At 58.2% G+C, this 27,037-nt stretch overlaps 1 protein-coding gene across 5 annotated transcripts in view; it reads right to left on the reverse strand.

Annotated features, from left to right (window-relative positions):
* Positions 1-1,051: 1,051 nt before the first annotated feature.
* ARAP1 (ArfGAP with RhoGAP domain, ankyrin repeat and PH domain 1) overlaps positions 1,052-27,037 on the reverse strand; it is a 35,970-nt gene continuing 9,984 nt past the window's right edge. For 2 of the 5 annotated variants that reach the window (XM_040054916.2, XM_040054919.1), the window contains 32 exons: positions 22,581-22,729; positions 21,005-21,072; positions 20,015-20,118; positions 19,336-19,506; positions 17,679-17,748; positions 17,287-17,407; positions 16,966-17,171; positions 16,511-16,617; positions 16,212-16,411; positions 16,030-16,115; positions 14,684-14,866; positions 13,553-13,727; positions 11,974-12,108; positions 11,585-11,720; positions 11,000-11,102; positions 10,718-10,913; positions 10,331-10,376; positions 9,948-10,111; positions 9,461-9,673; positions 8,487-8,592; positions 8,119-8,266; positions 7,832-7,915; positions 7,604-7,672; positions 7,319-7,436; positions 5,867-5,980; positions 5,319-5,461; positions 4,116-4,198; positions 3,609-3,659; positions 3,170-3,233; positions 2,910-2,977; positions 1,853-2,116; positions 1,052-1,666 (listed from right to left, as the gene is read on the reverse strand). In XM_040054916.2, coding sequence (XP_039910850.1) covers positions 1,873-2,116; positions 2,910-2,977; positions 3,170-3,233; positions 3,609-3,659; positions 4,116-4,198; positions 5,319-5,461; positions 5,867-5,980; positions 7,319-7,436; positions 7,604-7,672; positions 7,832-7,915; positions 8,119-8,266; positions 8,487-8,592; positions 9,461-9,673; positions 9,948-10,111; positions 10,331-10,376; positions 10,718-10,913; positions 11,000-11,102; positions 11,585-11,720; positions 11,974-12,108; positions 13,553-13,727; positions 14,684-14,866; positions 16,030-16,115; positions 16,212-16,411; positions 16,511-16,617; positions 16,966-17,171; positions 17,287-17,407; positions 17,679-17,748; positions 19,336-19,506; positions 20,015-20,118; positions 21,005-21,072; positions 22,581-22,729 — 3,925 coding nt within the window. In that variant the 3' untranslated portion in view covers positions 1,052-1,666; positions 1,853-1,872. Of the gene's footprint in view, positions 1,667-1,852; positions 2,117-2,821; positions 2,978-3,169; positions 3,234-3,608; positions 3,660-4,115; positions 4,199-5,318; positions 5,462-5,866; positions 5,981-7,318; positions 7,437-7,603; positions 7,673-7,831; positions 7,916-8,118; positions 8,267-8,486; positions 8,593-9,460; positions 9,674-9,947; positions 10,112-10,330; positions 10,377-10,717; positions 10,914-10,999; positions 11,103-11,584; positions 11,721-11,973; positions 12,109-13,552; positions 13,728-14,683; positions 14,867-16,029; positions 16,116-16,211; positions 16,412-16,510; positions 16,618-16,965; positions 17,172-17,286; positions 17,408-17,678; positions 17,749-19,335; positions 19,507-20,014; positions 20,119-21,004; positions 21,073-22,580; positions 22,730-27,037 lie in introns of all 5 variants that reach the window. The other 3 variants (XM_040054917.2, XM_040054920.2, XM_040054918.2) reach the window with 2 other exon arrangements.

Here is a 27,037-nt window from a genome sequence, read left to right on the forward strand (position 1 = left end):
CCCTGTTCCCAACACCTGGGTCCTCACCCTGCCACAACAACGAGGGGCCTGAGCCACACGCTGGTATAGCTGAGGCTTGCGGGGTGCTATTTTCAGGGGAAGGTGGGGCCACAGGTGCCTCCCCTTTGTCTCCCTCTTGGTGGCTCTTCCACCCCTTCCAGCATTGCAGGTGACACTGCCAGCACCGCTGCCACCATCCCGCAGCCTGGCAGCGCCTGCAGGTGATTGACAGCCCTCCTGCTCCCACGCATGACTCACCGACAGCCCCTGTGGCGGCTCAGCATGAGGAGGGGGCGGTGGGACGCCCCCACTCAGGGCTGCCACAGACAACTCAGCAGGGAATGATGCTCCCAGCCCTGCAGTTACACCCAGCCCCCTGCATCCCGTTATCCCTGGGGACCAGCATCCCTGCCTCCCATCACCCCTGTGCCCCCACATCCGTGGGGATTAGTATTCCCACATCCCTGGAAACCAGGGAAAGCAGAGCCCCAGCTACCTTTTTCCACTCAGGCTGCGCTCCAAGGGTGTTCCCCACCACGACGGCTGTGAGATGAGGCTCAAAGGGTTTCCATGGCAAGTTCCAAGGTCACAAGCACTATCAGGCAGCAGCAGCACAAAGCATCAGCTATGGGCTGTGGGGAAGAGCTCCCACGGCTGCTATGATCCAAAGAAACAGCTCCCAGCCTCTGGCTTTGAAATGCCCATTGTGCCTTACGCTGCAGGGGCCCGGGCCCTGAAACACATCTGCAAAAGTGTTTCTTGGTAGCTCCCATCCAGTCCCGGCGACCTACAGTGGCAGCCCAGCCCAGACACCGGGCACTGGCATGGCGTCCTGGCTGCACTGGCAGAGCTCAGCAATCCTGGAAGAGGACTGTTGGACTGGGGTGCCACTGCTCTGCCCCCAAAAGGGCAGCTCACTGCCTTTACCATGGCACCCATCCTCTGGCAACCACCCAGCAGGTGCATCCAGGACCATCCCTCTGCACTTCCAGGTTGCCAGATCCTGGTGCTTCCTGCCCTGCACGGATGGCAGAGACCTGAACACTCCCACTTTGTTTCTTAAGACCTTTAATATTGTGAAGAGGTGGCAGTGGGATGCAGGGGCTAGTCCCGCCATCTCCATCCTGATGGATGGAGGACAGAGACCAGGGGCACCCCTTCCCAATGTTGGGTGAATACGGAGGCTCTTGTCACCCTGCCCTACCCAGCACAGAGGGGGACACTTCCCCAGGAGTGATGGGAGTATGATGGTGCCGTGCCTAGGGCCAGGCCTGCATCCCACGAGAAGGGCAGCTCCCACCTGCCTTATCATTTTAGAGGAGAAAGACTTAAAAATAGGGAAAGGAAGAGGAAACGTAAAAGCCCTGGACTGCAGCTCCCCGCCAGGCTCTGCTTCTCCTCAAGGAGCTGGGAAAAGAAGCGGCGGCCAAAGGCAGCTGGGGCATGGAGTCAAGGGGCTGACATCCTGTGGGCTGTCTGGCAATGGCCCCCAAGCCCAGCTCTGCTGGGGCGGGGGGACGGCCTTGCTGCCATCTCCCCTCCTGGCTGTCTGTGGTCCCCACATTGGAAGATGAGAGGGCCCAGTGGAAGCTCCGGAGGGAACAGGACCCCTGGCAGGTGCCAGGCTGGTGCAGGACCCTGAGGGCTGCCCCGCTTGGAGACGAACCTGTGGCACAAGTGGAGAGTAAAGTGTCAGTGAAGGGGACAGAGCAGGCACTTCCAACCCCTTTCCATCTTTGGGGACACGTGCCATGTCCCCAAGCCAGGATGGCAACAGGACAGACAGAGCCATTGGCTCTCACTGTCACCAGATCAGGACAGGGGGTGCAGGCAGGACAGGGGGAAAACTCACTGGCATGTCAGTTTTCCAGCTCAGACATTCCGTAGAAGCTGGGGACAAAAGGCAGACAGATCACATTTCACCCTCAGTCTCCTCCTCCTCCACGTCTGGGCGTCACTGGCAGCATGGCACCCAGGGGGACACAGGGGAAAACCCCCAGCAAGAGAAACCGTGGTCGTCCCAGGGTCACTGCGGTCCCAGAACCCCTTCCCATGCTGGCCCCGTGACAGAGGACATTCACCCACTGTTCCCTGGGAGTTCTGGTGCGCCGGTCCCCTGTACCAGACCACAACACCACAAGCACACTGTGAAGCACAGCCTACAGCAAAGCCCCTGGAGGTTTCCCCACTGCCCTCCACTATAAACCTGAGCCTGTGTAGGGATTCCAGGGCAGCAAAGACACTGCTCTCTACCCTTGGGGCATCCCTGAGCACCCACTGGGTGATGCTCAACTGATGCCAGTGGGACATCAGCCCTGTTCCCCGGTTTATAGCAGCAACAAGGGCCCAAGTGATTAGCTTGGAAGTGGTGGGATCATCTCTGTCCCACCACCAGCCCTGTTGCTGGGCAAGAGTCCAGCACCAGCACCCGCACGGTTGAGGGACACTCGAAGGGTTGACAGCCCTCAGGCAGGACAGCTGTTGCAGACAGACAAGACAGCAGGATGGGGAGCTGATCTGTGACCAGGACAGAAAACCCACCCGTTAGAGGAAAAATCAGAAGCATGGCAGCATCCCTTCTTTTTGCATCACATGGTTTGGGACCCACCCCTGGACCCAGGAGATCTCACCAGCCCCCAAAGGATCAGCTATCCCCCCCCCGGACCCATCACTGGAGATGATGCAGTTCCTAAGTAATGGGAACAGGAATGGAAGCCAGGATACCCCCACCCAGGTTTGGAGACCACGGTCCCCCCATCATGTGATGCAGGGGGGATGCTGCACCGCATGGAGAGCCATCCAGTGGCCCCGGATCACTCACAGTTAGGGGGTCAGTAGCAAAAGCAGCCACACTGTTCCTCATCTCGCTCTCATTGCCCCGCAGTGGGATGAGGGAGATGTTACCCAACCTGGCATCCTGCTGCGGCCGCACCACCCGCATCTTGGGACGCTCGGAGGGCCACAGGGCACCCCCATTCTGCAGACAGAGAGGACAGTGATGGAGACTGGAGACTCATCCACCCCAGGACCTCTCTTTTGCCCTGGGGTGCTGGTGTTTAGGGATGCCTGGATACCCCAAAGGGTTTCTGCTGGCCAAGCATCCCTCTGGGACTATCCCCCATGGGGTACCCCACTTTTACATGGAGTGATCATCGGGCTCACTCCCTACCTGCACCTGGAGGAAGGTGGCAAACCACTCCCGCATATCAGCCTGGGTGTCACAGCACAGGTACCTGTGGAAACAGTGTCAGCCAGAGGAGGTGGTGGAGGCAAGGAGGGTGTCCCCTCTGCCCATTCCAGAGACACCTGCCTACTCCAGAGACCTCAGCTGCTGCTCTGCATGAGATCCCGGGGCACTGAAGGGGACAGCCACAGTGGGAACCTGTATGGAGCCATGAGTGCTCAGCCAGGCTGTCTCCACACATAAAATGTCCCTGCCAATGTTAGGAGGGTGCAACTGGGTGATCTTCAAGGTCACTTCCCATCCAAATCATTTAATGGTTTCTATGATTGCCCATCTCCCCCTGTCATGGCAAAGGCTCCAGAAAGCTGCCATGTGTCCGTCTGTCCCAGGGATAAATTTAGTATCCCGTGTCGCCTTCCCTCACCATTGCTGCTTCTCGTGCTTCTCGTTTTCGTAGAATACTGTAAAGCCCCAGCTGGAAAAGGGGAGTGAAAACATGAATCCCAACAGCCCGCACTGCCGTCCTCTGTTGGCCAAGTACCCCAGCAAACCCCTCTCATCCCTGCCAACCCCCATCCCTGCAAAACCCCCACTGTCCCTGCAACTGCCCCCTCCAGCCCCACAAACCCTCCCCCAGTTCTGCAAATCCCCCCAGCCCCACAAACACCCCCGGGACAGTGCCAGGAACAGGGCTGGGGAGAATGACGGGGCAGGGACAGCACCAAATACAGGGCTGTGGATAGTGCCGGCGAACAGCCCGGTCCCTGCTGGTTGGACCGGGCCCTAGGAGCGTCCTGCAGGGCTGCTCTGACACCTGGTGGCAGGAGGCCTGGCCAGCAAGGGACGGGTCCAGCAGCCAAAACTGTCCCTGTCCCTGTCCCCGTCCCCATCTCCACTCCTATACTCCTCCTTCGGTCCCTTTGCTGCTCACCATGTCGGGGCTCGAAGCTTCTTTTTAATGCCCAGGTAGACCTTCAGGTTTCGGACAGGCCACTCCTTCTCCGGCTTGTGACTCTGGGGGAACAGGGAATTGGCACTGGGTTAGTGCCAGACCTGTCCCCACCTACCGCAGTGCCCACTGTTGCTGAGAGAGGGCCTGCCCCTCAGCAGGGGGGAAAAGCTGTAGTGATGTGGTGACAGGGAGGAGGGTGAAACCCAGCGTGGAGCAGAGGATGTGTCTGCCACCCATGGCAAGGGGCACAGGTAGCAGGAAAGGGCCACAGGTAGCCTGTCCCCCCTTGACAGAGCCAGTTGTTTTCAGAGCTGTGACCAGCACTGGCACGTTGTGACCGGGTCTCGAGAGCCGGGCACTACACATTCCCCATGGGATCCCACCTCATACCCCTCCTCAGAATCATGGCCACAGCCATGGCAATGGTGGACCCGGACCCACTCTGCCCAGAGCACATTCCTAAATGTCCCATTACCATCATGGCACAGCATGAGGACCCTTCCAGCACTGGCTGTGCCCTGCCATGACCCAGAAGTGGGTGCCACACTGGGAACCCAGGGGACCCTCCATCCATGTTCACATGCCAGCAGCGTTGACTCACAAGAGCCTGATCCAATGCCCGCGGAATGGGGAAGCAGCTCAGCCCATCCCCATCCTCTCTGGTCCCTTCCCCAGACCAAGCTCTGGCTGCCTGGAGTGAAGGACAGCGGGACCCCTGAGCCAGAAGGGCCAAATGGGGAGAGATGGTAGCACTGGGGACAGTTCCAGTGATTGGCACATGTGTGCTGCAGGACTGGATTTGAGACACCCTGGATCGGATCTGAGGTCCACCCTGGGCAGATTTGTAAGGGCAGAGGGCATGGGAGCCCCTGCATGCCAGCTAAGCCCCCATCCCCCTCCCAACTCACACTCTCCAAGGGGGAGCTCCGGAGCCCCAGGCTCTGCTCAGCAGAGGAGAGGGGTTAAAGCAGAGGTGGGGGACCCCTCCCTGCAGCTCCCCTGTGCCCACAGGCAGGCCATAGGGATGGGATGTGCCAGGGTGCAGTGTCAGATCACTGAGTGATGCCAGCCCACATGAGCCCCATGTCCTCACGGAATCCCCACAAAGTCACAGTGTGGCAGGGCAAGACAGGGCAGGGCCAGGGAAGGGAAAGGGAAGGGAGAGGGGAAGGCAGGGCTCACCCGCACTTCTTTGTAGAGACGCAGCCAGGAGTGGTTGAGGATGAAGTAGCGATCGTGGAAGCCAGTGCTCAGCCCAAGCCCCAGCAGGTTCCTCTCCTCCCGGAATTTCATCATGCCATGCTTGCAGTCACCCACTCTGCTGGCTGGGGGCACATGCCTGAGCGGCTCCGGCCCCCCAGGGGGGTCAGGCCCCCCAGGGAGGGAACAGCCAGACCCTTGCCCCCTGTAACAGCAGTCCTCCAGCTGCTGCAGAGTCCTGGCACTACCCCTCAACTCCCAGGGCAGGCAGGGCAGGCAGAACCAGCTTCCCTAATGCTCTGGGCACAGCATTAGGCCATGACACCGTATCAGGGGGCTCCAAGTCACGTGCTAACTCAGCTGGTGCCTACCTGAATGGGTCCCATAACATCCTCTTCTGCATTCCCAACCCCTTCTCCACCCCCTTTCCTCCACTCTGTATCCTCATCCGTGTCCAATCCCCATCCTGTCCCATCCCATCCCAACCCCTTCCTTCTCTCCCTGCCCAAACCACGACCCCTGCCTCTCACCAAGGTAGATGAGCATGTTCTCCATGGACACCTGCTTCTTCACCACAAGGTAACTCTCTGTCCCAAGGCAGTGCAGGATGGGCAGAACTTTCTCAGAGTAATGCAAGGGCCGCTCTGTCAGTCAGGAGACAGGCAGGTCTCAGAAGTGTACCCAGGGCCAGTTCCCATCCAGAGAGTGTCATGCTTGTGTCCTGAGGGTCTGTCATGGTCTTGCCACTAAACTATGTCACCAAGTGCCACATTTACAGGTCTTGTCAATTGTGGAGTCCCTAAAGCCGACTGAAATAACCCCCAGGTTCTGGCCTTGGAAGGGCACACTGTAATTCTACCCCTGCCTCTCCTTCCTGATACCCAAATTCTCCTGGTTTCTTTTCTTGTTAATCCACTGGTTGTGGGACCACGGTGACCAGACCTGTCTTCCCTATAGGACACTGACCTTACCTGCCCTCAGTTCCACGCCTGTGCCACAAGGACATTGGATGTTGTAAACCATACTTAAGCCTGAGCAAAGCACATGATCATCCCTTTTTGCACTGGATTCCCTTTGGCACCTGGAATAAACCTTGCTAGAACTTGATCTTATGCAAAGGGGCTTCTTGCCTCTCTTCTGCTGAGTTAGCCTTGTGGTGTGTGTGGATGTGAGAGCTCGATTGCTTGTCTTAGTTGCTCCAAACAGCTGGAGAGGCTGATTGGGGCGTAGGCAGAGGCTCCACTCCTAAAAGACACACTGTTACAGTCTATTTCTCCAGGGACAGTGATTCCACCACTGCCCTGGGCAGCCTGTACCAGGGCTGGACAACTCTTTAGTTGAAGGAATTTTCTCAGATATCCAGCCTAAACCTCCCCTGGCATAACTTGAGGCCATTTCCTCTTGTCCTGTCACTTGTTACCTAGAAAAGACTGACCCCCACCCACTGGCAGCAGGAGCTCAAGGCACCACAGGCAGGACCAAGGTCTCATCCTGCTTCTGTTCATCTCTCCCTTGCTGCTGCCTATGTCCAACATAGGGCTGCTCATTTTGGTGGCCAGAGAATCTGGACACCTCCCCCCATCAAGCATCAAAGGCACTTGAACTCCTAAGGATACAGACAGGCATCCTGGCCTAAACTCCAGACCATCTGCAATACTCGGCCATGTGCAAGCTGAATGAGGTAAGCAACTGTCCTCCCCTGAGCACCTGGAGCCCATCCCAGATTGCTCCATGGGTGCAACCACAAGGGGAGATTTTTCATACCCATCCCTATATCCTTTCCCATCTCCATCTGCATCTCTGTCTCCATACCCACCCTTACTCCATCTGCATCACCATGTCCATCATCTTTTCCATCCTCATCCCCACTTCATTCCCACCTCTAACTTCATCCCCATCTGCATCCCCACCTCTAACATCATCACCACCTCCATCTCCATCTCTCTCTCCCCTCATCACCACCCTCATGCCCCTGCACCAACCTGCCTCTTCCCTCTCATTCACTTCGAAGCAGCTCCAGTAGTCCTTCTCCTTGACGGCGATTTTCCGCCGGTCCAGGATCTCAAAGATGAGCTCCTCAGCTGTCATCGTGGCTGGGATCTGAGAGGGAGGGGGCAAGTGTCCATCAGTCAGTGCCCAGCACCCTTCCATCCTCACACCCCTGGGGTACCAGCGTGAGTCCCCCACGCCACCGCAGAGGCTTGGACATACAACGAGGGGACCCCTTTCCCCTCTTCACCCTCTGCACCTTCTGCCCAACCGCTCACCTTGACATGCTGCTCTGTCTCTGTCTTCTTCTCCTCCAGGTAGACAGTGCAGATGAAGTCCCCAGCTTGCTGGAGGGCAACAGTAAAGTGCTTCAATCTGCAGCTTCCCATGTGTGGGTGAAATCCCCCCCCACCAGTGTGGACATCCCTTGCCCAAGGCATGTCCAGGAGATGCTACAGTAGGCACTGGGGGCTTCAAGAGAAGACGTCCCCATGTCCAGGACCCACCTGTGTTCCACTGGATGATGCCTCCCGCATCTTCATAATGGCTGTGATTTCATCCTGCTGCTTCTTCATCTCTTGGTCATTGACCTGCCAGGGACGATAAGCCATCAGGGCTGACCAGACCATCCTGGCTCCAGGCTTCAGGTTTCCAAGATTTGAAAAGACATGGTCCTCTCTCCCTTGGTCTCCAAAACAAGATGTCCACAGACAAAGCAAACCTGACTTCCTCCTCCTTCCACCTCTCCATTCCCTGTGAATGTCCACACACTGGGACCCAGGGGTGAACCTACGTTAAAGATCTCCACGTAGTGACTGATAAGGTCCTCCACCACACGTCCGGCCTTGTAGTCCTTCCCATCCGTCTGGAAGAGCGTGGGCCCGAAGACAATGGCCAGGTTGTGTGTGCTCATCTGGTTCTCCCCAGAGAAGCACTGGACCCTGTGGGGAAGTCTGTCAAGATTCCTGCCCAGGAGCCCCCGGACCCCCCCCTTCAACCACCATGCAGGACACAACGCTTGGCATCAGGCACAGCTTGACCCCAAACTCCTCTCCTTCCCTTGCTGGGGACATGAGCCAAAGGATGAAGGCTCTCCCACACCCCAGAGCCACCAAACACTCCACAGTGGAGAGGCTGATGCCCAACAGGTTGATGTCATACCGGAAGAGGTGATTGATGAGCGCCTTCAGTGTGGCCCGGTTCACCGGAGGGAGGGCAGCCAGGAGCTGCTGGTACTTGCCAACCTTTGTCTCCTCATCCTCCAGTGCTGCCAGAGGGAGAGAATGAACATGGAGGAGCACAAAGTGGAGATTAAGGATCAGGGTCACACCATCCCTTCTACAGACTTCACTTCCCCTCTCCTGTCCCAGTGTGGGGATGGAGCATCCCAGATCCATGAGGCCAGAGAACATCCCAGGTCTGCAGAGCCAGAGCATGCTGGAGCATCCTAGAATCATGGGACCAGAGCATCCCAGCATCATGGAGCGAGAGCACTCCAGTTCCATGTGGCCAGTGTCCCAGCTCCATGGGACTGGAGCATCCTAGCTGAAAGGGGGAGAAGCATCTCAGCTCCATGAGGCTGGAACCTGCCAGTTCCAAGGTGGCAGAGCATCCTAGGGCTGAAGAATCCCAGGTGTCCATGGGGTGAGAGAACACCTTCTTTATGGGGCTGAATCATCCCAGACCTGTGAGGCCAGGGCACTCCAGCTTGATGGGGCCACAGCATCTCAGCTCTGCAGGGCTAGATCACCCCAGATTCGTGGGAACAGAGTATCTCAGCACAATGGGACTGGAACATCCCAGCATCATGGGCCCAAGAGCATCCTAGCTCCACAGAGCTGGAGCTTGTGTCTGCTTTTTTGCTGGGTGCATCTATCCCTAGTGTCCAGTGAGCAGATCCAGAAGGAAAGGGGAATCTGGCTGTCTCCCTAGGCTCAGTCCCACTTTTGCCAGAGCATGAGTCTGTACAGGGAAAGCATGAACACACTCCACTCCCCCCCCGCCAGTTAGATCCCAGCCCAGGGGAACACGTGGAGTCCAGACATGTTTCTCAGATGAAGGCACAAATAGGCTGCACAGAACTGGGCAGCCCATGCCCCTCCTCCTGCCACTCCCAAGCAGCCCCCAGGGCTCACTTGTTGCCCACAGCCATTCCGAGGCCCACCGCCGAGTGAAGAGCCCATCCCCAAGGTCACGGAAGAAGCGTTTGAGGGTGTTGGCCACGTCGTCCACCTGGTGCTCGCCCTCTTTCAGGCAGACACGGCGCGCATCTCGCTGCAGCATCTCCAGAAGGCTGGTGGTCCTGGAGTTCTGCCCACTCTTGCGGTAGATTCCCTCAGATGTCAGCCCTGTGATGGAACCAGTGGGGATGAGACCCCCTCTGCAGCAGACAGACCCCACTCCTGGTCCATCAAACACAGCCAGGTGCCACAGGTATTCTAGCAATTGGAGCCAAAGCCCTGCTAGAGATGGAGCCCTCCCATAGAGCTGGAGCAGACCTTCACGGAGGGAAGGAAACATGTACCACATGCATGTAGGGTTTTCAGCCCGCCACACCACACCAGTGGGGTGACCTGAATGCCACGCTCTGTCCCTGCCAGCATCCCAGAACTTGACCCATACCGCACTGGGTGATGTAGTCAATGCAGCGGTCCACCAGCAGTGGGACATCCGACTCTGTCATCTGCTGCTCCGACAAGGTGTCTCCCGAGCTGCCCGCAGCCTTCTGGATGGCGTGGACCCAGCCCAGGAAATCTAGCTTCCGCTCCCCTTGGATATACAGTGTCCTGCCAGCACACCTGGGCTCAGCAGGGGGATAGGTGTTCCCCCCATACCCCAGTGCATATCTGCAACCTCCAGGAAGGCTGGCCCTGGGGGCCTGCAGGTGATCCCAACTCAATTTTGGGGGTCTAGAGTCATGGCTGGGAGGGTAAATACACTCCAGAACAAGGAGGGGTAACTGGTTTGGGGGGCTCCCCCTCTCCCCCTCTCCCCCACTCACTTACCTCCGCCTCTCCACCAGCACCAGAACCTCATGGTCCCCCTGGATGGCTGGAAAGGAAATCAGGGAGCCCATAACCTACGGGAACATGGGGTGCCACAGCTCCCCTAGACCCACATGCTATGGGATGCTCTGCCAACAGGTCCAGCTCCAGTCCAAATGGGACAAGCAGAGACGGGGAAGAGGATGGAGAGAGGGAAGAGGATGGAGCGCAAAAAGAATGAAGAGGAAAAAGAGCAGCTGCATTCCCTCTCATTCAAGGGACACTGAACTCCACAGGAGCAATACCCACCAGACTCCCACCAAAACCTAGATGCACCCTAGGGCCGGATTAGGGGGATATGCCTCCCTCCCAGCCGGGGGGTTCTGCCAGGAGGGAAGGGGTACTCACAGAGCTCCTGCAGCTTGCGCAGCTGGAGAGGCTCCTGCCGACGGCCATCCTCAGAGCAGACATGGAGTGTGGAGCCGACCAGGGCAAACCAGCCCTCCTGGGCACGCTCCAGGGTGAGACCCCCTTTGTAATGCAGTCGGCCAAGCCGCTCAAAGTCTAGTGCCAGCAGCTCCTCGGCACGGGGGTGGACAAAGGACTGAGCCAGGGAGGAGAGGAATCCATCAGCACCACTGCATCCAGTTGCCACCAGCACCCAGGGCCGCCCCAGCCCCTGCATCCCACCTTGGCAATAGACTTGAGCCACTCTCGAGCAGAGTCAGAGCTCTCCAGCCCGAAGAGGTAGAGTCGATCTGCCTCGGTGTACACCTCAAACGTGTTCTCAATCCTTCAGGAGGGAGGAAAAGGGGAGCCTTGGTGCCCACAGCGGTGGGATAGAGCTGGGTGGGCAATAGGAGTGTTCCAGGGGTGGGAGCATCCTGCTGCATAGCTGCTGATGGCTGGGATAATGGCTGATCTAATGTGGGATTCCCCCACCGTGGCCCCGGGCACTCCAGCATCCCTGCGCTGCCAGACACGTTCCAACAGGGGACATAAGGACTGGACAGGGGCCACAAGATGGTTACAAAGGAGTTGGATCGGGGTTCCAGAGGGATTACAAAGCAGCTGCAGAGGTCGCAAAAGTGTTGCAAAAGTATTGGAAAGATGCTCCAAAGCGGCTGCAACTGCAAAGCCATAGGTTCAGGGGCAATTGATGGGGTTGGGGACTGCAGTTCCCCCATGCCACCCCTCACGTGGGCCACTGCAGCTGTGCCAGGCCCTGCAGGAACGGAGGGGCTGTTGGGGTGCTCCAGGGGAGTGCAGCCTTACCCATGGGCATGGGCTGGGTTGTTCACCAGGCAGACGATTTCCTCCACCCTGATCTCGCCATTGGGCACAGTGTTACGGTCGTTCTCATAGTAGCTGAGCACACCATCCTGCAGCGTGCACCACCGCCGGCTGAACTCTGCACAGCACAGGACAGCACTGAGCAGCTTCCCTGAGCCCTTGGGGCACCCACCAAACCAGCCTGAGCACTCCAGCAGCACCCACTGGGTGTCCATCTGATGTGACCACCCATCAAACCAGGCTACCAGGTGATGCTGCACTTCCCCACCACCTTCTCAATGTCTGAGAGAACAGGGGAGGGTGCAACTTCCCCTCTCAGGGGAAATCGCTATCCATCTCCCAGCTCCCTTTTCCCTGTCTCACACATGTACCTTCTGGGCCCTTCCGCTCACTGATGGGCTTGACCATGGAGGGGGTCTTGTAGAGGAAGCCACTGTGAGTAATGGAGGGCAGGTGCACAGAGTAGGGCTTCTCCTCACTGCACATCCTTTCCAGGCGCGGTGGCTCTGCAAGTGGGGAGATCAGTCTGTCGTGGGGAGCTGCGCTCCACTCCCAGCTGCACAAGGCGGCTGGCTTTAAACCATCTCAGCACAAGGAGCATCTCACAGGCTGCACCCTGAGTTCCCACCACAGCACAGCTGGGGTGCAAGGAACAGTGCTGCTATCCAAATCCAGGACTGCCTGGGAGTCATCCCACATCTTGAGGCCCCCGCAAAGCCCTTCCCTAAGTGCTGAGCTGGGACTGGATGGGAACAATGTGGGGAGGTGGGGTCCAGGCTCCCTCACCACTGAGGTCACTCTCAGGCTGTCCCAGAACCCTGATGCTCTGCAGGAGGTGCAGGACAGAGCACAACAGTCCTGCAGCTGAAATAGCAGCCCAGGGCTCTGTCACTGCCCCTTCATCTGACCACAGTCATGTCCCCCGCCTTGATTTTCCTACCTTGCCAGCAAAATGCAGACCACACTTCCTCCAGAATGAAGCAGAAATAGGATGCAGATACACCCCTAAATCACACCCAGGTCAGAGTGTAGGGTGTGTAGGGTGCCCGGAGCTCTAGAGATGGGGAATCCAGGATGAGGCAGATCCCTGCTCTCCCAGTCCAGTCCTACTTCACACAGTGCTGGGCTCATCTACCCCAGCAATTCCAGAACACTGGAGATTGCTGGCCCCAGGAGTATGAGCCCAAGTTCTGGATTTCTCTCGCTCACTGAGGTGGCGTGGGAGACCTCACAGATCTCCCAGACACCTTTAGTGGTGACGTCAGGAAGAGCTGGGCCAGCCCCAGTCCTGGGCAAATTCCAACTTCCGCAGGACAGACTTGGCTGCCGAGGCGAGGAGAGAGGTAACAGCTCGGGCAGGTGCTGGCCAGCCCCCCACACCTCTGTTCCATCTGCCTAAGTGTTCCTGCCCACCTGCCCGAGGCCTGTATTAGGGTGCAGATCCCATGGGAGCCGTCAGCCCTCCTGAAGTCAAGTTCAGGGGCAGGGGTGCACATCCAGCAGAACAGGACTGGTCATTAGAGGATCAGCTCTCCTGCCCCAGGGACATGCTGGAGGTGGGAGCTGCCCATCTGACAGAAGAATGTCCCTTGAAGCTGCCTGGAATGCCCACAGCATGCCAGGATGGTGTGGGAATACTCTCTCTTTTCCCTTCCGGTGCCTGCAACACCGATCGGCATTCTCAGATGGGCTCCAGACCTGTGTTCCCAGCTGGATTGAGCCCCCAGGAGCGCAGGGGAGCCCCAAAGCCTCTCTCCCCTCTCTGTGGGGTACACAGACCCCCAACAGTGCCAGCAGATAGTGAGCCTCCTGCCAAGAATCTGCTGGGCAGGACACAGAGCTGGGACCACCTCAAAACACAGCTCTGTCCCCCAGAACACCCCAGCAGCAACTCCAGGAATGTTGTTGGCGGGTGTGAGCCCATGGTGGACCCAGGGGGTCGGCCCTTACCTGAGGTTTTGTTGTGGAGCAGGAACTCCATCTGCAGCCGCTGCCCACTCCTCTCAGCCAGGGCCAAGGGCGTTGGGCACTGGGGGTCCCTGGTGTCACAGGTCACCGATGCCCCGCAGAAGAGCAGAGCCTGCGTCTCTGCCAGGTCACTGGTGGTGACGGCCGCGCACAGAGCCTGCAACAGAGCCGGGAGGCCAGCGGTGAAGCTGATGGCTCCCACCGAGGAGGAGGAGGAGGAGGAGACCCCCAGCAAAAGGAGCCGGGTGAGTGCAGTGAGCTGCCGGACCCCCGGCCGCCCGCCGGCTGCCTCCCAGCCGCCCGGTCAGAACAAAGGAGGCTCAATCTGGGAGAAAAAGTTTGGAGCCGGCAGCGAATCCCTCCCTTAAGGAGCCGGGGTGAAGTCATACGGCCGCGGGGCGGGCCGGCCGAGCCAGAGTAGGAAAACAAACAAGCCCACATGCGAATTCCCTTGGCTGAGTGGGCCCCCCGTGTACCCCCACCGCTTCTCCACCACGGAAGAAGCCATGGCAGGGGCAAAGCTACGGCAGAGCAGGAGGCAAAGGTCAGCAGCCAGAGCGCCGGGATGGCATTCTCTGTGTGATATTTCCTGTGTGACGCTCCAGTGTGGCACTCTGCCAGCAGGCAGCACACAGAATGGGTGCTATGGCTGGTGACAGGGGTGCTGGCCAGGTATTCCTGGGGAGGGATGTCAAGCTGCCTCAACTGGGGTGTGCCCCCAACACCAGCTCCCCTAAGCCCCATCCAGCCCAGAGCTTGACCCCAAAACAATTTCCAAGCCAGGTAGAAGTAAACCCTGGGGCTGCTTGGCTGTGGTAGAGAGATCCCATTTTGGACAAGGCCCTCCAGCCTGGACATGGAGCTGGTTATGCCCCATGGCAGAGATGTTACCCTGTCCCACAGCTGGCTCATCCCTCCTGGAGACCTAGGCTTTGGCTTGGGGTGCATAGTGAGGACACAGGGTGTGCAGTGGAGGCTGGGGGGATAGAGGCAAGAAGGGATGGTAAACCTGGACAGACTTCACTCCCAAAAGAGCCTCAGGACCCCAGCTCAGCACCAGTTTGTGCCCAGGCAGAACCCCCAAGTGGGTGCCCATCCCTGGGAGCCACTGACCCTGTCCAGCTCCTCCTGGTTGCCGAAGAGCGGGTGGTAGTGGCGGTACTTGCCCTCCCGGTATTTGGCGATGACGAAGCGCCTTCTCTCCTGGCTGCTGCTGGTGGGGCTGATGGCCTCACTGGGAGGCACATTTGCAGCCCAAAACTCGTTGGCCATCATGTTGCCAAACTTCTGGAAGAGCTGTGGGGCAATGACAAGGAGACGCCAATGTGACAACGCTGCTGGGGCATGTGGGGGGCATTGTTGGGGACAGGTTGCTGCCCCGGAGGAACAGCGGGGTGCAGGAAGAGCATGGGTGGCGTAGGGGAGCGGAGACTGGGGGTGGGAAGGGTGCAGGTGCACCCACCCACTGCAGGCACGCAGCATCTGACAGCCCCCATAGACGCCAACTCCCCTTCCTGCCCCGGAAAAATCACATCTGGAAAGCAGCACCCAGCTGTGGGAGGTGGAGCGGTGCTCAGTATCCATGGGGACAGATTCAAAGTGCTTTCAGTGGCCCCTTGCCATCCCGCTACCCGCAGCTGAGCAATGCCATTCAGAGGTTTATCAGGGAGACTCACATCACCTCAATACCCACGGGAGACCGCCAGCACCCCGCAGTTCTTAGGGGTGGAATGGGTGCATGCGAGAGCCAAGGAGGGGAGGTGCAAGCTGAGGTTCTGGGGATGCTGGGGCGGTTTCAGGCAGCGTTCCCAGAAAGGGGAGGGGAAAGGGAGCAGCCGCAGGCAGCAGCTGGAAGCGTTTGGGAGGTCGAGGAGCAGGCAGTGCTGGAGGCGGAGGCTGCGCGGGTGGGACGCCAAGGAGGAATGCGGGATCTGAGCAAGATGGATGGAAAGAACGGAGCCAGCCAGGCTCTGCCGGCGGGAAATGGCTGCCAGGTTAGATCTTGAAACGAATACCAGCTCCCCCCGCCCACCCACTCCCGGCCCTGGCTGCGCCGACACATTCCTCCGCGCCGGCGGCCTTAGCGGCTCGGGAGACTGCTCTGCCCTTGGCCCCGCTCCAATCCCACAGCCACGGCCCCACAGCCACTCCAGCCGCTCCTCAGCCGTGTCCCACGGACAGAGACACCATCTGCCTGCGGCACATAAAGTGCCGCTTGTCCTTGCCGTCATGCTGAACTGGCTCCCAAGGGGTCCACAGGGACAGAACGAAAGGCTGCTGGGGATCCTCTCCCCAGCCAAGCCACACCATGGTCTCCTCTGGAGAGGCTGGAATCAGCCTGGAAGAGCCCTGCCGTGCTCCAGCACCCCGCAGCCCAGAGCCAGCAGCTCCACAATGCAGAAGGAACAGAGCGTTACCCCCCCGCAACAGGGCTTTTTGGGACCGGTCTGTGACACTACCTCGATGAGCTCCTCAGTCCACACCTTCCTGTCCATCTTCAGGCTCCGGACTTTGGTGATGCCAGGGCCCAATCCCCGGTGTTCCCCTGCCAATGAGATGAGCCATTAGGGACCCATTCTGGGGTGGGAAAGGTCTGGGGGTCCCCAGAGATCCCCATCTGTGCCACTCTGGATATGTGTACCTGCACATCTCTTGCAGATGACAACACAGAGATTGATGGAGGCCCAGTCGGGTTTGGGGGAGCCGCAGTCAGCACAGAAGCGGTTCGACTCCACCGCCCAGATCCTCTCGGCCACCTCTGAGTTGGAGAGCGCCTCCGTGATGGACTGCTGCATGGCCTCCACCCATTCCTCCTTCTCCTGCTCCGAGTCAGCACAGAAGCTGCCGGGAGGGATGGGGGTGAGATTTACCATGGCTTGGGGTGGGCAGCACCCTCAGCACCCCCTGCCCACCCTGGAGGCGGGTGCCTGAAGATCTTACCTGAAGATCCTGTAAGGTGTGGTAAGGTCAAAGCCCCGGCGATCCACCTCCTTGACATTCCCCACATTCATCTCAATGTAGGTGATGCCAATCTTCTGCTGATAGTCCTGGTGGGGGAGGGTGGGCAAGGGATGATGGGGGGGATGGATGATGGGATCCAGTGCCTGGGAGCTAGGGTAACTGTCCCTTCCCTGCCCAGCCCTCATCCTGGGGGTACCTCAGGCGCCACAGACTCTGGAAGCAACTATAGTGTGATACTTGTGGGAGAGCCCAAGCCAGCAGAGAGGGAGGGCTCAGAGGGCAGCACCCTGTGGCTTCATCCCATTTGAGGGATGGCAGGCCTGGGTGCCCTGGCACAGTGCTGCTCTGCTCAGGCTGTGAGTGCAAAGGGAAGGGGACCCCCTTGAAACGGCATCAGGGTCCCCCGCAGTGCCACAGCCCCTCCAGGAACCCACCTCCGCATTCTTGTAAAGGAACACTTTGTCCCCAACCACCACCACAAAGAGCTTGTGCTTAAAGCCCCGCAGCTCCAGGAAGCCACTTTTATCAGCTAGTTCAGTGGCACTGTCAGCGGCTAAGGACATCAATGTCCTCTCTGGAGCTTTGCTCTTCCGTTCCTCTGCAATCTGCTGCAGGCTCCGTATCCACTCCTTGCGGTCTGCTGTGGGGCCAGAAGCGAGATGGGTCAGGATCAGCCTGGGCCCAGGAGCCAACGGGACTCATCCTTTGGGCTGGGAAGGGAGAGCAGCTGGGGAACAGGGACCCCTGTCACTCACCATCATTCTCGGCCCGGAACACAAAGTTGCGGTTGTTGGTGACAACCTCAAATTTCTGGTCTCCAATGCTGGAGACGCGGGAGATGGAGGAGACGGGAATGAGCCGCTTGGAGTAGGTATCCTGGGTCAGGGAGTGGGGAGACACAGGGCTCATGTCTGTGGCCTCGGGGAAACGGGGCGGTTTGTGCCCCAGGTTCCCAATGCTCCAGCTCCAATGCCCAGGAGGCCCTGAGCCTCCCACATCTCATCCCCTGCACCCAGCCATGGCTGCTCCCTCGGATACTGACCCTTGGCACAGCCACGTCTCCGAATTGGGATGCCCAGAGAGGCACCCAGGTGGCACCTCTGCCACCTTCTCATGCCAAACTCCCAGATCCATCTTCTCCACCCACCTTTTCACTGTCAAAATAGCGGAGGTAGTCAGCGTCAAGCTTCACCCAGCGCTTCTGGTAGATGTAGGACCTGGCAGGGGACCGGAGGGATGCGTTGGAGGGAATGCCCTTCAACTCAGGATGATTCTGCTTGCATGTTCACGCCCCAGTTGCCAAAAGCCTGGGGCATCTCGGTATTGATCCTGCCCTGTGTCCCCAGCCCTCCATTCTGCCCTGTATCTCTAACCCTTGATCTGGTGCTATAACCCCAGTCCTCTTATCCCTCTTATATCCCTCTTATCCTCCACAGGGATAAGAAGCCTGTCCCGGCCAGCCCTCGAAATTCCCAGCCCTTGATCCTGTGCTCTCTCCCTGTGCCCTCATGTTGCTCTTGAGGATAGTAATGGGGACTTCTTGCTTTTCTCCAAGCATCAGTTAAAACATGGAGCTGAGAACAAGGGCTGTGCCTAACAGCCCAGCAGGATTCAGTCCAGGAGACACATTCCAGGAGGGGTCAGTGGCACCAGAACAGAGGGAGAAGCCATGCATCTCTACCAGGATGGGGATACAGATGAGAGGCAGGACCGTCTGCGGGCTGGAAGAGAGCCCACCAGAGACCCCTTTACCGTCCCCAGCTGAGGATGCAGACCAGCCATGCACCAGAGGAAAAAGCAGGACACTTCAGCCCACCCCTTTAGCATCAGGGCTGCAGGAGGAACCAAGCCCTTTCCAACACAACTCCAGCAAGGCCTGCTATGCAGCCCCCTACCAGCATTGAACCCCCAGGTCCCCCCTGCTGGTGGGGCTGGGGGCTGGTGTGGCAGCAGGGACATGGTTGCTCAGGGACTTGTTTACTCAGGAAACGTTTGCTGGAGCAGCTTCCCAGGGACCTTCCAGCTGCTCTCACTTCCCCAGTAACACAGCTGTTCTGTTTGCAAACAGCTGAGCTTCTTCCTCCTCCTCGGTGGAACTGCTGCCCTGGGGGCTTCCTCGGACTAAGAAGCCCCCAAATATCCCTCACATCTCCTGCTTGATTGTTGTCTCCCCAGCAAGTGCAGGGGCTCTTTGAGTGCACTCCTTGTGCACACTGTGCTGGGTTCACTGGACTCCCAGGGGGGGATCACTCGGCTCCCCATGACTCCCTGGCTCGCTCACCCTGGAGCACACAGGCACAAGCCCAGCGCTTCTCCTCTTTTACTGTTGCACCACTCTGACTTTGCACCATGAGCCCAGGATTTGGGGCTGCCATCCCATGGGAGAGGGGCTATCACCACCTCCTCCTGTGGCAAACCCAGCGATCCCAAATGCACAGCTCACCCCAGACACACCCCCTCATCCCTGACAGCTTGTCTTGTGGTCATTGCTATTCCAGGGCTCCCCCAGAGGAAAAGCAGCTCTCTTCCCAGTGATGCGGGGTCTGAGAGAAAGCTCGAGCTGCAGCCTCCCCTTCTCAGCAAAGTCAGTACCAACTGGTGGCACCTGCTCTGAGAAAGGCTCTTTCACAAAAAAAATGGGTGTTTCTAACCTAAATCACAGGTTAGAAAGGAGTGGAAGGAGCCCCTAGCAATGGATTTTCAACCAAAGCAGAAGTACACCCCCTTAAGCAGGAATTACGGGTGAGAAAAGGAGGAGACAATCACCCTTCCATGTCACACGGGATCCCCAGTACATCACTCACCCCTGTGGCGGGTTCTTGTCCAGCCACCCTGCTTTGATGGTGGGTGACAGCGGGCTGGTGGCACTGGTGCCCTCCATGCTGTCACTCAGTGTGCCAGGGCTGCTGCCAGAGAAGGCATCGGGTACTGGCGGGTGCAGGCTGGTGTCCTTGTCACTCCAGCTGCTGCCACCACTGGGGATGAGGAGTCGAGGGAGGGGGTTAAGAGCTGATGGGTCCCGGGAGGGGCTGAGGCTCCCCGGCACGCTTCAGCCTCCCTGTGACCTTCCCTGAGGCACAGGCAATGCAGGCCAGCTGTATGCAAGCAGGGACACTGGGGACAGCCCCCTCAGTGGGGTCCTGGCATGTTCCCCAGTCCCAGGGACAGCCCAGGCCTGAATCCCAGCTCAGGGAGGGGGGACAGGGGCATGCCCAAGACCACAGCCCCAACGCAGTGACACGCAGAACTGCTCTCTGCTCACACACACTCGCATGTGCTCCCACACACAGGTCCTTAGGTGTCCATGTGTGTGCACACTCACTAGCCCTGCCAAGCACAAGAGCCCTCTGCCTGTGCTCACACCTCCCCCACACACCTAAACACCCCCTGGTACACAAATCCCTCGCCTATACACACACACAGAGCACATCACCAGCCTCACACACACGTCCCCTGCACGCAGCAGGGCAGCCAAGCTCGTACTTGGCAGGGGGTGCATCGGGGTGGTCGTCGCCGAACTCATCCTCACTGAAGAGGCTGTTGAAACGCTGGGACCGTGGTCGCCCCATCCTAGGCTCAGCGTCCTCCTGCAGAGACACACGCAGGTGACACGTGGGGTCTCCTTGGTGCCCCCACTGCACCGTGAGGGTGCAGGGTGGATGGAAGGACAGGGGACACAATGCCATGTCACCAGCCCATCCCCAGCTCAACAGGTGCCCACAGTGCCAGGGTGCCCAGGAAAGGGCATGCTGAGGCTCACAGAGAGGGGGAAGTGCAGTCAAGGGAGAGGCTGAACACCAGGATTGTTATTTATAGCACCTAAAAATGTCAGAGCTTCATGAGAAATCTGGCATCGCCTCCTTGGCCCTGGTGTTCCCAAGCAAAGGCAGATGGGGGCTTCAGGTGCTCAGGGGATTCTGCAGCTTCTGGGACTCCTCCAATCCATCCGTTCCCCCCCCCAGAGAACAAGGGAGGCAGATAGAAATTCACAATCCAGGGATTACATTCAAGATGCAGTGCTGGAGATGTCAACTAGCACACGCTCTGGGCACATGAGTGTGGCGCTCCCCAGAGGACCCAGGGAGTGCTTCCTGGGGACACTGGGGTGAGACCTGGTGGGTGCCCTCCAGGGACCCTCGAGTTCCAGCACCACTGAGAGACCTGACAGATACTTCCCAAGGACACTGAAGATCCCAGTTCCAGCTCTGGGGTTCCAACCCCCTTGGGAGACACAGTGGGTGCTCCCTGGAAACCCCATGGTTCCAGCCCCCATGGAAGACCCAGGGGTACTTCCCAGGGACCTATGGGAGACCCAGTGGATGCTCAGGGTGGCAGAACCCCCTCTCTAGCCACTGCCAACATGCTCCTCCAGCCCTAACCAGTATCTCTGGAACATCTCAAGCCTAGTACCTGTCCTTTGGGCCAGTCACCCTGCTAGCTCCTGCCCACCTCCAGCCCCATGGTGGGACCAACCTTGGCCATCTCCCACGTCGGTCCGGCTAATTCCTCCTCCCACGCAGCGTCCTCGTAGTCTGAGTCATCTGACAAAGGAGAGGGAAGATGCTGGGAATCAAATGGGGTGGAGCAAGGGCTCTCAATCCTCCCTGCTACCCTGGAGCCTGTGATGATGCAGTCATGGCTGGCTTCCCCTTGCTTTGCCCTTGACAAATAACCACTCCATCCCTGTGACAAGGGTCTTGTCAAGGACTTTGGGGAAGAGCTGGGAAAGGGCAAAGTCCTGCTCCTGGCACCTCCCAGCGCTGTCATGACACTCCTGTCCTTGCCAGAAGGGGATTTGGTGACACCAGCCCCAGAACCGTGGCTCCATCTAGGCTCTCGCGTCCCTGCCTGGGAACTCCTGCTGCTGGGGGTTCTCAGGGGCTTTTTCCACAGTTTTTTTTCCAGGGTGGATTTCCCTCCCTCCTCTCCCATCCCTTATCAGCTCCCAAGCTTTTGCACCCTGGAAATGAGATCCCAGAGGATGATGGGAGCGAGAGATGGTTCCTCCTCACCCAGCACACATATCAGGAGATATCAGAAGGAATGCTGGCAAGATTGTAACCCCACAGGAAACAAGTGGCCCCAGACAGCCTGGTCCTGGCAGACACCCACGCCAAAATCCCACTGAGAATCTGGAGCAGATTCCTCCCAAAACTCCAACCCAGATGATGACGTTTGGGCCCTGGCAGCAGGTGAGGATGCTCCCAGGCTGCAGGGAGCAGGCCCTGGGGATTGAGGGGTGTAGGTGGATGTTCACCTTGGCACCACAGAAACCCTCTGAAAACTGCATCCCAAACCCATCAGGGTGGGAGCAGCTTCCCTCCCTGTTTCCCCCAACAAACAGACAAGCTCCCTGTCCACGGCTTCTCCCAGCTTCTGAAACACACCCCAGTTCCCAGTTAAACCAGTGCTGCTTCCTTCAGGGCTGCTGGCCTTGAGAGGCACCCACAGCATCCCACACAATTCAGCCCTTCCTCTTCCTTCCAGCAGAGCTATTCCAGTTGAAGTATAGTCCAACCAGGGCTGCACCCTGAGACGACCAAACTTTCACCCTCAGTTGGCTGAGCCCCAGGGACACCCTGAGGATGGGGCTAGGGGATGCAGAGACACAGTCCTGGGACCCCAGTCCAGGGACATCTGCATTTCACCCCCCTGATAGGTTAACTTTTCCTCTGTAAGTGTGTGTGGGTGCTTCCAGCACCCACAGAAACCTTTGCTCTGCCCTAAGAGAGGCCACACCAAAACCCCCAGTCCACATCTTGCATGTCCTGAAACTCCCAACCCAGGTTTTACACCCCTTCCCTGAAGTCCCCAGCTCAGACTTCACACACCCTAAATCCCCCAGCCCAGGTCTTGCACCCCTGAAACCTCCAGCCCAGAAGGCAAGAAAGGGGATAGAGAAGAAAGAGACTGCAGCAAGGACAGAGGAACAAACTGACAAAGAGGAAGGCACAGCGCCCATGGGATGGATGCTGATGGATTGGCAGCCAGATGTCCCAAGGGAAGATTTGTGACAGGGGAAGACTGGAGGGGCCCCCCTTGTACTCACCAAACTCTGGCACAAAGGGAAGGGTGGCCTTGGAGGGCAGTGCCGGTGGCGTCGGGGCTGGCGTCTTCGTGCGAGGCAGCGGAAATGGGGAGGACAGGGTGACGCCGGGCGCTCTTTCAGTGATGGGGACCTCCTCTTTGGCAGGGATGCTGTGAGAGAGAGGAGCAACTGCTGCCTTATGCCAGCCCCTGCCTCAATTCCCGACCCTGATACACCTGCAGGGGGGTCACAGAGAACCCCCAAAAGGGACCAAGCCCCAGCAGACTCAACCCACAAACCAATTCCTAAGACCCCATGGCAAAGCCTTTCCTGTGCTTGGGTCATATGACTACTTTTCTTGCCTGGAAATGCTTTCCTGGCATCCAGCTTCACTCCCCTGGGTGTGCTCCATGGCTCAGGACCCTTATCTGACTCTGGGACACCCCAAGCCACCCACAGCCTTGAAGCCACATCCCACAGCAGGCTGTTTTCTTTCCTCCAGTCTAAACAATGGCAGAGCTGCTTCCTTAGCTGGTTTGCAGGTGGCCACAAGGTTCCTTGAACAGGATGGGTGTCCTAGGGATGCTCTGTGCCACCAGCTTCCTTATGGTGGGGTGGACACTGGAGATCCAAGGGTGGCTGATACAGCAGCAAGAAATCCTGGAAATGGAGCTTCTCCTCACTCAGTGAGCCATCCCCCCAGCCCCAAAACCTTGATCAGTAGTGGGAGGGACCATGGGGACTGTCCTCCTCTCCACAGAGGCTCTGAGCAGGCGGGCTCAGCTGCTGTTCCTTGCTTCCTGCCTTCCTGAGACTGCAAGGTGACAGGCTATCAATAGACATCTCTGGAGTAATGGTGTTTTGAAGGGCAGGAAATTAAGAAGCTTCTCCAGGGTATAAAAATACAAAGTACCTTTGGAGCATCCCTGAATCCAGAGAGAGGACAGAGGCAGTGAGCAGAATTTCCACCCCAAGCCCCAGGTAGGTGAGCCCCAGGGGATCTGCATGCTGGCACCATCCCCATCCTTGCCCCACCTACCTCCCACTGCAGCTACAAGAAGGAATAGATGGTTAGATTGGGCATTGGGAAGAATATCACCTCTGAGGGTGGCAAGGCCCTGGCACAGATTGTCAAGAGAAGCTGTGACTGCCCCATGCCTGCAAATGTTCAGGGCCAGGTGGGATGAGGCTTGGAGCAACCTGGTCTAGTGGGAGGTGTCCCTGGCCTTGACAAGTGGGGTGGAACTAAACGAGCTTTAAGGTCTCATCGAATCCAAACCATTTTGTGATCCCATGATTCCATGGCCAAGGATGCCATCAGCACCCCATGGTTTCTGGGGATGTGTCACCCAGCACCGTGGCTTGTGCACAAGAGCTTTCCCTTAGCCTTGGGGTGAGCTGGAGAAGAAACTTCTCCCTGGTTGGAGCAGGAAACAGGGGAGGATGGGAGTGCTGGCTCTCCCTGGGTCAGCCTGACCTCATTTCTCAGCAGCTATCTCCATGGGAACCAGCCACAACCATCCATACATCAGGGAAGGAAGGGAGCATGGGCAGGGGAGTGTGAGCAGTGGAGCAGCACTGCTCCCAACACCACCAGGCAGGAGCTGCCGGAGCACCCAGGTGTGCAGAGACCCAGAGACGTGGAAGGTGACAGCACACAAACCACCGAGCCTCCAGCAAGAGCCTGGCTGAGGTCTGCGTCCATGCAGCTACCCAGGATGGAGGTTTTCCCCTACAGTGTGGCTGGGGGGCTGCAGCACAAGCCCCATGGCCAGCAGTGAGATGACAAGCCTTAGGCCAGGACAACCCCCATCTCCTGGATGGGGACTTCTCAGGAGGGTTTCTGGCTCAGACCCAGTCCTGTCCAGCCCCTAGGTCCACCATCCCAGGGACCAATAGGATGGGCACCCACAGAGCTCAGGAACAAATAACACCCCAGGTGCCCAAAAGACCTTCCCCATTGGTCTGTCTGCTCTCCATGTCATCATCTGCTGCTGCAGCTTCCTTGGGCTCCATGTTCCCCCCATGGCTCCATGGGGTAGCACGGGTGCCCTATCACCCCCTGCACCCCCTGAACTCCCATGCAGCCATGCCCAAAGGATGCCAGTCCTGCACCAGGCAGGGTCTGGCTGGGGCCACCTCTACCGTTAGAGAAGTGGCAAACCAGTGCCTTATGGGCTGTCCCTTATCTGAGCAGCACCTTATCTGCTGTCCTTTATCTAGGCCTCTCCTCTAAGGGAGAAGAGAGGGCTGCTCTCCCACAGACACCACCCCAAAGCCAAACCTCTGCCCAGGCTACCACCCCTGCCCAGCTCACTCAGCTCTCTGAAAAGGAGTCTTCTGTCATCACTTCCTTGGACATCACTTTCTACAACCCCCCTACCCCCACCAGCTGCTCAGGGGGCTGCTCTAATCCCTAGACCATCCCCTGGGCATGAAGAGGGGGTGTCCCCCTCACTGACAGCCTCATCCCCCAATCAGGGGTATTGTGCAGACACAAGCATCCGCTGCTCATGGGACCTTCTCTAGGGTGTTGAGGTCTGAGCCATCAGTGGCCAAAACTGGGGGGCTCACAGCTCACAGCTCCCACATTGGGAGGTCGGTATCAAGTCTGGAACGGGTGAGAGAGCTCCCAGTATTGAACACAGTTGCTGCCATCAATCCGTGGGAGGTAGTATCTCAGACATCCCACACCCAGCAGGGCTGGGATGACCCTATCACCTCCTGGCAGAGGAATGCTTGGGGTGGCCCAGGGCTTGGAGCATGGTGAGAGCCCGGAGGTGAACATGGCCTGGAGGAAACCACAGTATAGCTCTGCAAGCAGCTAGGAGGAAGCACCAGGGACCACGGCAGCACAGCCGGAAGTGAGATGGGTGGGTGGCGTCATCCCAGAAATGCCCAGGTCACTTGCTCTGTTCCCAGGCTGTCTGCATATGCAGGGGTGCTCCAGCTCTTCCTCAGCCCTCATTCTCAGAGGTCCCTCCCCTGTGGGCACTCCCACCTCCACAAGGGGTTATGGTGGGGTCTCAGCCCCACCCAGAGACAGGGTCAGACCAATGCAGCTGCCTCACAGCTGCTGGCAAAGAGCCCTGGCCCCAGCCTGGATGCAATGAGCATCACCCTGATGTGGGCAAGTACCACCCAGACCTGGGCAAACATCACCCTCATGTAGGCGTCGACTCAGCATGGGCAAGGATCATCCAGACATGAGCAACCATTAGCCGCAACACGGGCAAGCATCCTCCGCTGTTGTTAGCTCTTGGCCAGCCCGGCAGTATCCCCTTCCAACCACAGGCCTTTCATGTTCACTGGCTGCAGGCACTCAGGTCAGGTCCCCCCAGGGGGCAGGAGATGGGTTTGGGGGCAACAGCAGCACCCTAGGGCTGTGGAGCTCCCTCAGACCCAGCACAGGGCACTTTAGCTGGTCACCCATCACTCCAGGGAGCCCCAGTGTGGATAGCTTCCCAAACTCCCAGCAGATACTGCCCCACATGTAGAGCCAGGACCCAACACCCACCACAGGGTGGCTCATACGCTCACCCTCCTGAATGCACTCCTTGCCCATGCCAGCTGTCCTGCACCACAGCATCTCCTCCAACCACGGGCATGGCCAGGCACCAGCACTGGCCAAAGAGTCATAGACCATGGAATGGTTTGGTTGGGAAAGGACTTGAAAGCTTATCTCATGCCATGGACAGGGACACCTATAACCCCAGGTTGCTCCAAGCCCCATCCAACCTGGCTTTGAACACTTCTAGGGATGGGGCAGCTACAGCTTCTCTGGGCAGCCTGTGCCAGGGCCTCACCACCCTCAGAGAGAAGAATTTCTTAGGAAATTATAGCTCTTTATTTTTAAAATGTTCTCAAAACAAGAACTCGCCTATAGCCAATATATTCCTGGGCATACAATTACAGTGACTTTTGAAATCAGAGTTTTGGGGTTCAACTGGTTAGTTCTGAACTCCCCAATATATCCATATAATACACATATAACATATATGTGGATGCACAGATACACTCCTGTATATATTCACTGTAGCATCAAGATCTATGTGAGAAATAAATATATATATACACACATACACACGTCTGTAGCACCCATACACCCCTATATATTCTCTTTTGTCATTACCAAGCACCAACACATATGAGCGCATCACGGCACACCGGGTGCCAGGGCCACCCACCTGTCCCACACTGGCACAGCCCCCAGGGTCCCCCAAGCCACTGGAGCACGCCTGTGTCCCGGGGGTGCTGTTCAGACACCGCTGCCTGGCGAGGCCATATATCCATCCCATCCTGAGTCCCACGGTCCTGCATGCAGCTCCCAAGGGACCCTTACGCACCCCCAGATCCCCTGGGGCAGCTCCAGGGAGGAATCCCACCCCCCGAGTTCCAGCGCACAGCCTTCGGGGTGCCGTGCCAGGGTGGGCAGCGCCTGTTCCGCGGCAGAGCGCCCGTCCCCGGGGCAGCAGGAA

Source organism: Hirundo rustica, chromosome 2, assembly GCF_015227805.2.
Source record: "Hirundo rustica isolate bHirRus1 chromosome 2, bHirRus1.pri.v3, whole genome shotgun sequence".
Classification (NCBI taxonomy): Eukaryota; Metazoa; Chordata; class Aves; order Passeriformes; family Hirundinidae; genus Hirundo; species Hirundo rustica.